The sequence below is a fragment of the Sphaeroforma arctica genome (assembly GCF_001186125.1).
Source record: "Sphaeroforma arctica JP610 unplaced genomic scaffold supercont1.340, whole genome shotgun sequence".
NCBI classification, from domain to species: domain Eukaryota; class Ichthyosporea; order Ichthyophonida; genus Sphaeroforma; species Sphaeroforma arctica.
The window spans coordinates 43359-54855 of NW_014040218.1; the positions used below are offsets into that span (position 1 = coordinate 43359).

At 41.2% G+C, this 11497-nt stretch overlaps 2 protein-coding genes across 2 annotated transcripts; both read left to right on the plus strand.

Moving 5' to 3' along the window:
* Window positions 1–64: 64 nt before the first annotated feature.
* SARC_05379 (hypothetical protein) lies at window positions 65–3987 on the plus strand (the record flags this gene model as incomplete). The annotated part of the gene is made up of 5 exons (XM_014300767.1): window positions 65–234; window positions 825–997; window positions 2126–2340; window positions 2963–3069; window positions 3512–3987. The coding sequence occupies 5 exons, from the start codon at window positions 65–67 to the stop codon at window positions 3522–3524; spliced, it is 678 nt and encodes a 225-aa protein (XP_014156242.1). The 3' UTR covers window positions 3525–3987.
* Window positions 3988–6145: 2158 nt separating this feature from the next.
* Window positions 6146–9378, plus strand: SARC_05380 (serine/threonine protein kinase). The gene has a single exon (XM_014300768.1). It carries the CDS (start codon window positions 6377–6379, stop codon window positions 8837–8839), a length of 2463 nt encoding a protein of 820 aa, XP_014156243.1. The 5' UTR covers window positions 6146–6376; the 3' UTR covers window positions 8840–9378.
* The last annotated feature ends 2119 nt before the right edge of the window (window positions 9379–11497 follow it).

Genomic DNA, 11497 nt, shown 5'->3' on the forward strand with positions numbered 1-11497 from the left:
TACATATATATAGTTGTGCTATATGCAGATTTTGTAGATATTTATCTTCCGCCAACACTTCCGCATGAACACATATATATTGGCCCAGGTGCTCGGCAAGATCACGAAAGATGGCGTGTTCATCGAACGGCTGGAAACTGACCCGTCCAAGTACCTACCCGATATCAAAGAGAACCAGGTTTCAGAAGAAGTGGTGCAAGTGGACCTCAACCGACCAATGAAGGACATCCTTAGGTAGGGGATGGTTATTGGAGTCGTTGTGGTAGTATCATCCGTCTCACAGGCACGAGGATATGCTCTTATGCGACCTTTGGATACACTAGTATCGTGCATAGTACACTCATGTGATTGAGGACCGTCCTTGCGGTGTATCTGCTCGTATCGTTTACTGGCAGTAGTAGGCATGATATCTTTGTCCTGGTTCCTCTAGTGTATTAGGCTAGTACATCAGGGTACCGTGATTGTAGGTAGTGCTATCAGGGTACCGTGTCGTAGGTAATGCTATCAGGGTACCGTATCGTAGGTAGTACTATCATTGTACCTTGTTCGTAGGTGGTGATATATGGATGACTTATGAGCAGTCACAAGTATTATGCATTGTACTCACGCGTACTGGTACCACCACTGGTCGATACTGTCCTCAAGTGCTCTCGCCGTCTCAATGTGAAAGACCCTCCGCGTGGCCCTGTTTTGTTTCATGTTTGGAGGGGCCTTCACCTGCCGCAACACAAGTTACCTACCGTGACCACAGCACTTGCACATGGGGACACTGCACACGCTTACTGTACTTTGTACTACTATTGGATCCCCGTACCTTCCCTCAGTGAACTCACCAAGCACCCCATCAAGACCCGCCTGTCACTCACTGGGACCATTGTCGTGGCGCGTGATATCGCCCACGCCAAGCTAAAGGAGCGTATTGAGAGTGGGGAGGGTCTGCCACAGTACATGAAGGACCACATTGTATACTATGCCGGCCCTGCCAAGACTCCTGACGGTATGTGTAGGTGTATATGAACTGCACAGGAGTGAGGTAGTAGTGTTAGATAATTGTGGGTAGGCATGTTATTGTACTTTAGTCTGTATGCAAGCGTTTAAATTGGGGAAGAACCACATTGTGTACTATGCCGGCCCTGCCAAGACCTCTGACGGTATGTGGGTGCTACCGGATGGTTTGGGTGTGTAGTGTGTGTGTGGTGGGGTTGTGTATCTATATGTGTATATGAACTACATATGAGTGAGGTAGTATGCAAGTCTGTATGCAAGCGTATGGATTCACGTGTATCTTATTTTGTATTTTACCACTCGCATATCAGTTTGTTTACCAAAAATGCTGGTAGTATGTTTAAGTACGTTCGAGAGTCGGACATGCATAGGAAGCTTACAGCACTAACACACAACAAGTGTTTACTAATACAAATGCACACCCTGTATACAGCTACATACAACCATGCATTTTTATTACTAAGCGTTAAGGAATAGATCTGTCACGTGCGCTTCGATCACTTGCTGGTCTTGGTCACCTATATGCTATGAGTGTCTGCTATCTTGCAAGTTAGCGTTTCGCGAAGCTTTTTGTTTACACATGTTCATATCTTTGTTTATGTTGAATTTTGTATATATTTGTTCAATTGCTAAAACAATTGGCATATCTTGCGTACCCCGCACAAACAGCATTCAACAACCAATATTCACGCAGACCCAAGTAACTAGGGTTTTAGCCCCAAGTAGCTAGGGTTTTAACCACAAGAAACTAGGGTTTTAGCCCCAAGTAACTAGGGTTTTAGCCACAAATAATTAGGGTTTTAACCACAAGTAACTAGGGTTTTAGCCCCAAGTAATTGGGGTTTTAGCTCCTAGTAACTAGGGTTTTAGCTCCAGGTAATTAGGGTTTTACCCCCAAGTAACTAGGGTTTTAGCCCAGATCTCTAGCAACCCGGTCCCATAGTCCTTGCTTGTCCGCCGCACGCTGGGTGTATATAGTTGGTCCTTTAAGCACTCCCCAGTGAGTCACCTACGTATTCCCATCCAATACGTTTCTTGCATGTTCTGGTTACCCCCCCCTGGTATCCGCCTGTCGACGTCTTACCGTTTCTCCTCTCCGTTAAACGCATCACCCACCCAGGCTACGCCTCTGGCTCGTTCGGCCCCACCACCGCGGGACGGATGGACTCGTACGTTGACCTGTTCCAGAAGAACGGGGGCAGTATGGTGATGCTGGCCAAAGGCAACCGCAGCAAGGCTGTGACCAAGGCCTGCAAGGACAACAAGGGCTTTTACCTGGGCTCCATTGGAGGGCCTGCAGCTATCCTGGCGCAGAACAACATCAGGAAAGTGGAGGTATGTCATGGTGTGGTGTGGTTTAGTATATTATGGCATGGTGTCGCGTAGTATGATGTGGTATATTATGGTATGGTGTGGTATGGTGTCGTGTAGTATGGTGTGGTATATTCTGGGATGGTATATTATGGTGTGGTATGGTATATTATGGTATGTTGTGATATGTTGTGGTATGGTATATTATGGTATGTTGTGATATGTTGTGTTGTGGTGTGGCATGTGCGTGGAAGTGTGGGCGGGCGGGTGCTGTTTGGGATTATGATTTTTTTTTCAACTTTTGGAATTTTGATTTTCTTATTTACATGTGACGAATTTTTATATATACCTAAAATTAAAACGCGCTCTGCTCAGTCGGTGTTGGGTTGATCCTAAACTATAGGCGATTCGGATACCCCTTTGCCAACAACACCTCCCATTGATGTATATATATAGGCTGTTATATTTTATTACTAACATTCTTAAGTAGAGTAGTTGCAGTCTTTACGACAGTACATGCGGTCCAATTGTAGCTATCTGCTCGAGTATATGTACCCTCTCGCAAACCATATTATTGTATTTGATATGCGTGCACATGTATGGCTACTGACAACCTATGGTCTGTGGTGTGGCTGTGGTTCATCAGGTGCTCGACAATAAGGAGGACGGCATGGAGGCCGTGTGGAAGATTGAAGTAGAAAACTTCCCGGCATTCATTGTGGTGGACGATAAAGGCGAGGACTTCTTCAAGAAGTATGTAACTGACTACCCACAGATTTCTTCAAAAATTATGTAACTAACTATACAAACACATGCAATATACAAGAAGTATGTAACTAACTACACCACACTCGGAATGTAGTGTGACATATCGGTGTATAACTTGATGTATGTTTGTTTTGCATACATGTCATTATATGTATATATATATATATCTATATATATATTATATATATATATCTATATCTATATCTATATCCATATATATATATACATATATATATTTATATATATGGTGATCGCACTCTGCCACCGAATGGTCTAGCTGGAAGCAAGCGCTTGTTATTCTATCAAATCATACACTACAAGCGCATCTTGCCTCATGGAATTGTACACAATGCTGATTTGATCGGTCGAGAATGCGCTTCAAATGGAAACTTAAGTTTTTCTGGAAAATACCCTTTGATATTCTCAGGTGGAGTGTCTAAATCGGTTAACCCTTCGGAAAAACTGAGCTCGCCGAATACAAAGAATACGTAACGAACCACTTCAGACGACTTCACATCTTACGACTGATTTAGTATATACTAAACCGACGGAGGCACCTCTATTGGGGATCGTAGAGGAGCATCGCCAGGTGATCTTTGTGCTACATTTCTAATCTCTAGTATAGTTTTGTTAAGGATGATCGGCAACTCACTATGCTACCGTCGCCCAAGAGTGGGTAACAATGTCCCCGCCCCTAATTCTGCCAGATGGGGCAGCTTTTGCTCGGGAGATTCAATTAAAGAACGCCGCTAAATGTTGTTGACCTTATCACGTTGTAGCTAGCGGGTAGGTGTAGAACCGTTGGTAAATCTACCACCTGTATATCATCCCTTTGAGAAACTGTAGTGTGGGCTTGTATCCTACTTTGATTCGTATACGAGCCTACCATTAATTAGGCTCGCATTGTCATATATATATACATATATAGATATTTATATATATGTATATATATATATATATAAATCTGTATATATATATATCAATATCTATATCTGTAATACATATATATATATAAATATATATATGTATGTATGTACGTATGTTTATATATATATATATATATAATATATGTTTATTTTTATGCTTGTGTTTTTATAACATCTTATCATACAAACACGCCCTTGATGTTAATATCCTTTGTGTTTGTATAGCCATGCATAAAATTAACGAGCCGTCAAGCTTCCACAACCGTTGAGTATTGTAGTTGGTTTGATATGCACTTAACTGCACGAGGTTGAGCAACGTTCTGTATGCAGATGAAATTAACCGAATTCAACAATACTAAAGCCCTAAGCATTTGTAATCAACCTAGTAGCAGGTATAGGGGCGAATCGGGTAGATGCACATTTTGAACATGTACTAAGAGTCTGAGATGCACACTATTTACTATTGACTATTGAGCCTATTTTTTAAACGCACATAATACTAAACACATTTATTTCTTTCTTTATTAGCCTGCTCTGGCGAATGGAGTCATTCCACGCGTATTGTACGTATGAACTACATACGGAGCGGTGCTTACCCTGATAAGTGATAACGAAATATTTTGTTCATAGTTTCGTATCACCACAAGAGAGAGAGAGTGACCCGACTCACCCGAGAATCCGAGATGAATGAACTTCAACTTCTTCCAGCCAAGTCTCCAACACATAAACGAGCTCTGTTAAAATCTAAATATGTGTGTTTTTTTATTAAATCAAATGTATACAAAACAAAAACACAAAAAAAGCATGTCTCCTATAGTCTCTGTATGAGTGAACAGTTCAGACTTCACAACAAGGCACGCCTTCAATAAAAATAAATAAACATTTAAAAACTGTCAGACTTCAAACCTATAATATATATATTTTTAAATTCTTTTTTTAAACTTTTTTAAAACTCTACTTTTAGTGAGACTCTATAATACGTAGACTGTGAGTGTGGGACTGTGGGTCGTGGGAGACTGGGAGTGTGTCACTGAGTGTCAGGCCGAGTCTAATCGGTTATAGCAATTTTTCGTTATAGTAACAATAATAGGGCAAATTAAGGCTGAAATTTTCGAAATGACTCAGAAAGTGTCCTTCGAGATTTCACACGCAATTGCACCAAAGTAGTTAAAGTATAACTCGACATTTCCCGCCAAAGTACAGACTATTTATAAACCTACTCTAAGTGCGTAGCTTTCAATAATTCAAATGCATGTTATAATAGAAAGTGTCTAATAAATATATACTACTTCTAATATATACAACATCTGTTCTTTTGTGATAAAATACATATTTTTTAGATGTACTTGAAGTAAAGTATATCACACGGAAGAGAGACGTTCTATTCTATTGCTGCGTTTAGCTAGGTCTATTACATAATTAACAAGCATACAAGAAATATACACTGTTATTAACAGCAGCATTCAAAAGAGGCATCGTAACCGCCCGACCGTTCAACCGCTTCTTTGTAACAAACATGCTTGCGTCTAGTCGAACATTTTGTGCGGGCTTTCGTGTATCCAATTAGATTGATGGGGATATCGACGGTATTTTACGTTTTCTTGGTAATTTTTGTGTAAGTAAAGATTCCAACTATAACGTAATACTATGACGAAAACAACTATTACAAGCGACAAATTTTGTCTCCGGAAGTTTTCAAAAGTGGGACACGAAATCATTTTTTTTAAATTTAATCGAGCATACTATTGGCTGACAAGCTATGTCGCTCGATTATATCGTGAAAACTATTATAGTTAAGACCCGGCCTCAGACTGTCTGTAGTGTAGAAATTATATAGTCTTCTTCTGCATCAGACATAGAAATGTCTACTAAAACTCATTCAAAATTTGTGCCCCGAAAATAAAATTATTCCACTCTCACCCCCCCCCATGAAAATATATTTTTAAAACTGGTTGGAGTTTTCGAACGGACGGACGGTACGACTATGTGCAAAATTTTCATCTAAATTGTGTTGACACTTCAATACACAACCCGGGAGTCGGGACTATGCACACTGGAGCCAGATAATTATAATGTTTGATATATCTGTTGCGTACCTTTAGTTAACTTGAGATATATATGTATATCTGTTGCAAGTACCTTGCGTAGACGTTATTAGGAGGTTTGTGTTGGCGGACACACAACCTGAAGCAGAATGCGGGTTTCGACTGACATATATGTTTGAGCGCAGGTGTCCTCCACACATAGATACACACACACACACATATATATATATATATATATATATATAATGTATGTATATACATATATACATACATATATATGTATATATACAAATATATCTGATTTAAAGGTTTTTGAATAACATGGATTGGATTAACTGGTTACGAACACCTTTAGGGGGTAGGCGACGGGGGAGGTCATGTGGTCGTCGTGAGCGCAGTGTCTCGGTGGATATGACAAACGCACAGATTATATCAACTCCGGTCACACACAAGTATGGATTTCAGAATACACAGATAGACACACTACACTCATCACATATCTGCTCCGACAACGAAGGGGACGCATTTTATGCAGAGAACAGAAGCACAGCCCATGACGAGAATAACGAACACCTCTGTGTGTATAGTGATGTACATGTAGATGAGGATGGCACTAGTGTGTGTACGAATAGCCACAGAGAAGTTAGGACTAACCTGCTCACGCAATCACTGTCCCTATTTCAGCTCAGCGATGAGAGCGGTAGGGGTCTTTTTCAGGAGAAGAATGCACACAACCAGACACATACGCCTGCATCTACACTCCCCAGCGAACCCTCTTTCGCACATCCGGAAGCACATGGATGTGTGTCCAAGAATATTGTTAACAATGTTGTGCCTGATGCACACGCAAACTCAGGTGTACAGGAAATTGCAGACTATGTGAGGCTGGACAAAAGTTCGGAACCACTGAGGACGACGTCAGCGATGCGCAATGTGTATAGTGCACCGGATTTAAACAAGCGCAGGCGAGATGAAGCGTGCCACTCAGAGACATGCGACATGCACACGATCAAGGCGACGTACGTGATAGTCAGAGCACTTGCTGCAGGGAGTCGCACGGGAAGGGTGTGCTTGGTCAGACATCGCGAGAGTGGTGCGTTGGCGGTGTGGAAGGAACAGACGCTGACGGCAAGCGATAGGATATATGTACACAACGAAGCACAGATACACAGCCTATGCGACCACCCGCACATTGCGCGTGTGATACATGTGGCACACACACAGAATAGTCTCACACTGGTGATGGAGTACCTGGGAGGGGAGGAGTTGTTTGCTCACATCAAACCGAGTATTGGGTTGGAAGATAAATCGCAAGTGCGCGAGTATATGGTACAGTTAGTATCGGCGATAAGCTATCTGCACGGCATAGGCATTGCCCATAGAGACATCAAACCCGAGAACATTGTATGTACTACTAACGGTAAGAGTGTGAAGCTGGTTGATTTTGGGATGTCTGAGTATGTGCACGTCGATAGACCTGTAGGGAAGGCCTTGGTGGTGTCTGGTAATACACTCAACAACAAATGCACGGGAAGATGCACAGGCGTGCACACCGACTCGGAGGAGAGCGAACACTCAGTCGGAAACGGCCAGAGAACGGAGACACCATCTCTAACGAACACTTTGGCCAGAGACGTTGTACCGGCTCATAGAGCTGTGGGACTTAATAGCGGGGCTAGCACTGATAGGAGCACTCAGGGTATTAGTCATGCAGATACAAGGGGGAATAGCAATCTGAGCAACGGAGCAGTTACTAGTGACCATGCCGACAGTTGTCGAGACACGACTACCTCCAGCGAAGCCTGCACCAATATGAGTGCGGGGGTGAGATACCGCCTGAACGTAGGCACCACCAACTTCATGGCGCCCGAGTTGCTGTACGATACAGACAGAGAATTTGGGACTGTTGATCTTAAAGCGTGTGATGTGTGGGCCCTGGGTGTGTGCCTGTTCTGTATGTGCACAGGGAGATTTCCTTGGTCCGAGGCAACGGACAAGTGTGTGGGTTACAGGTGTTATTCTGCGAGAGAGCACACTTCTCAGGACCTGTGGCTGCGAATCCCAGCGCCAGCGATGGTGATGTTATCCCACATGCTGGCTATCGACGTAAGCAGGCGATGGACAATTAACGAGGTACAAGCCTATCTGCAGTCGGAGTGGCCACCAGCAAAGCCTATTAACCACACACATAGAAGCCGAGCTTCGGGTAAGAAGCCGAATCCAGTGCAAAAGCTAACGCCTACGGCTGGTGTGAATAGTACCGCATCTGCCGGCGATTTTATTAAGTGCACATCACCACGCACACAAAAGGGATTTGGTAACGATGGCAAACCACAACCCATATCAAATGGTCGCACGATCATAGATCCGTGTGTACAGCAGAACGACCCTACATTGTGTTCAGCTACACAAAGAGATACGACAGCTCTGCGACCTGTCACGCCCACCATCATCACCACCTCATACTGTTCACCACCCACACAAAAACGTAAGAAAAAGAGGTCTTATCGTACAGATAAACAGATATCTGGTGACACAACCAAGGCTTACAACGACTCACAAAGCACATGTCTGAGCACCACAGCTATGTCTATTTACACACATGAGAAAATAAGACCTAGTGTCAAAATAAGAGGAAGGTCGAATGCCCGGACTAAGGGTACCATAGGCGGAGGGAGGGTCTATTTGGAAGTGCCTGTAGTTTCTTTCGCGTGTCCGGGTGATGACAGCGGTTTCGAGTCTGAAGAATACAGCAGACAGGCCAGCGCGAGTATAAAGGGATAAAACATACCTGGACTATGTGCCATCGAAAAAGTAAACTACTCACACCGAGTATCACAACGTACACGTGCTTGGACATGTATGATGATAGTTTAGGTCTGGACGATATATACTTACTGAAATGGCCGATAGCGAGAGTACAGAAACGCGCGAGAACATATCCCAGCACCAATGTGATTTATACGGGCATATATGTTCAAGGTAAAGATATGTCATGTATAGTATGGGAGAGTATCTGTACATACAAGCATTTATTCACTCCGTACAAGCATCTATTCACTGTTAACTTAACTTTAACTTAACTTTTGCCGAACAATAAGTATGCACATACCATAAGCGAATGGCTTAAGATGTGTAAGTAAATCTCGGGTGCATACATTCAATGACGTCGGCACGGCACCTTACCGGAATTGAATAACCGTTGCAATGAAAAGACTCTGTGTTGTATGTTTCTCAGCTAGATCGCCATTTTATATTGACATGAATATTTATATAAATATATATAAGTATATATATATATATATATACATGTATATGTATATATATATACTATTTTATTTATATATAATATGTATGTATATATATATATACGCATGTATGTATGCATTTATGTACTTATGTATGTATGTATGTATGTATGAGTTTATTTTTTTACTATTGTATAAAACTGAACGACAAGAAATAAATAGTATTTTTTTAATAGTATATACCAATGACATTTATAATTCATCATTTTATAAAAATCGCGGAATGTTAAAAAAGTAATTCCTTATTAAATTAGAATAAAACACAAACATACTATTTGAGAGTGTGTGTGGCCGTGTGTCTCTCTCTCTCTGAGACTCTGACTCTGACTCTATTTACTATATAAAAAAATAGTATTTAGTAGAGAGTAAAGACAAGTAGAGAGTCTCTATGACAGACATACAGAGTATCTATTTTAATATATGTGTAAATAGTGTACAGTTGGTACTTGGTACACTCAGTCACTCACGTCTCACACTGTAAAGTTAAAAAATAAACAGAGTCACTGGTCACACCGTCACACATAAATAGCCTCCTATTATAAAAAAAATAGAACACACACGATGACATAATTTTAAAAATAAAAAATAAAAATAAAAAATAGGAAGGACCATCCCCCCCCCCATAATTTTATTGTCACAATACTTTCATCGAGAGAAACTGGAAAGACTTTCAAGAGTTCAGACTCTTGTTGTGAGTGTCAGTGACTTAGGCCTAAGCCTCAGGCTCTCATCAGCTGTGTCGCAGGCAGTCCCACTTCACCTTCACAGTTCACAGTTCACACACACCGATCAACTTCACACTTCACACTGTTCAAACTTCGAAGTGTTGCTCACTAATAATATCCTCCCTTCATCAGTCTTCAGGAATAATTTAAATATATATATACTTGTGATTTTATTCTATTTTACGCTTTATTGTTTTATTTAGTACATAGTAGTAGGCTATGTTTTTTTTTATCGATACCAACACACAAGAGAGAGAGAGAGAGTCAGAGAGGGCAAAAAGTTTTAAATATGTTTTTAAAAATAACAGGGGTGCCTCGCTCACGCTGGCCTCGAAAAAAGTTTTACTATTTACTATAAAAAAAACCTGCTATAAAAAAAAGTTTTCAGGACTCCGTGAGACTCTGTGAGAAAGGCATTAGACTGAATTCCGTCCCAAATACGTGAGCTTATTGGTAGAAGGTGCGCGATAAGTGGCACATACTCTACACACCCGCACACGAACCCGCACACACAAACACATACACGTAGACACACACATACACACGTGTACACATACGCGCCCACACACATACACACATAAACACACACACATACCCATACACACATACAACCGCGCACACATAGACCACACACACAGGTATACACTCATTCCCACATTCATACTTACAAATACACAGACACACGGCATGGGTGTTAAACAATCCAAGCATGCAACAGTGCGCAAACTGGAACGGCGCCCTGGGGGCACCGCCATGGAAAAAAATGAAAGAGAGTTTAACGTGACAGTAAATATTCCTGAGCAGGAAGGGGTGTTGAAGCTACCAGTGGTCGAGGGCACTGAACGGACCGAGATAACTCCAGAGAGACTACGGCAAATATCGAAAGGCATGTGTGGGAATCTGTATAGAAGTGTTAATGATCAGGATGTATATATATCCGATTTATATTCCGTGCATACTCTAGCTACACGTTCAAACTTGGTCGCTGTGCACTATTTCACTCGAAAACACTCGCATACACGCTTTTGTGCACACACGCACACAAACACGCATACAGACATACAGACACGTACAATATATATATATATATATATATATATATATATATATATATATATATATATATATATATATATATATATATATATATATATATATACTATATATATATATATATATATATATATATATATATATAATATATATATATATATATATATATATATATATATATATATAGTGATGTCTACAGCTAAGCATGTAGTTACTCGATGAACTTGCCTAGCTGTAGATACCACAAAGTTGGATTCGTGGGCCCGATACCTTCGTTGACAAAAGTTTTAAGAGGCATGACTGGTGGGTTCTATCTATATGGAGAGGCCGCGTGGGGACCCTTAACAAGGCACACA

What these genes read in the sequence shown, in the direction of transcription:
- SARC_05380 (XM_014300768.1), top strand. Translation starts at nt 6,377, where the DNA reads ATGGATTGGATTAACTGGTTACGAACACCTTTAGGGGGTAGGCGACGG.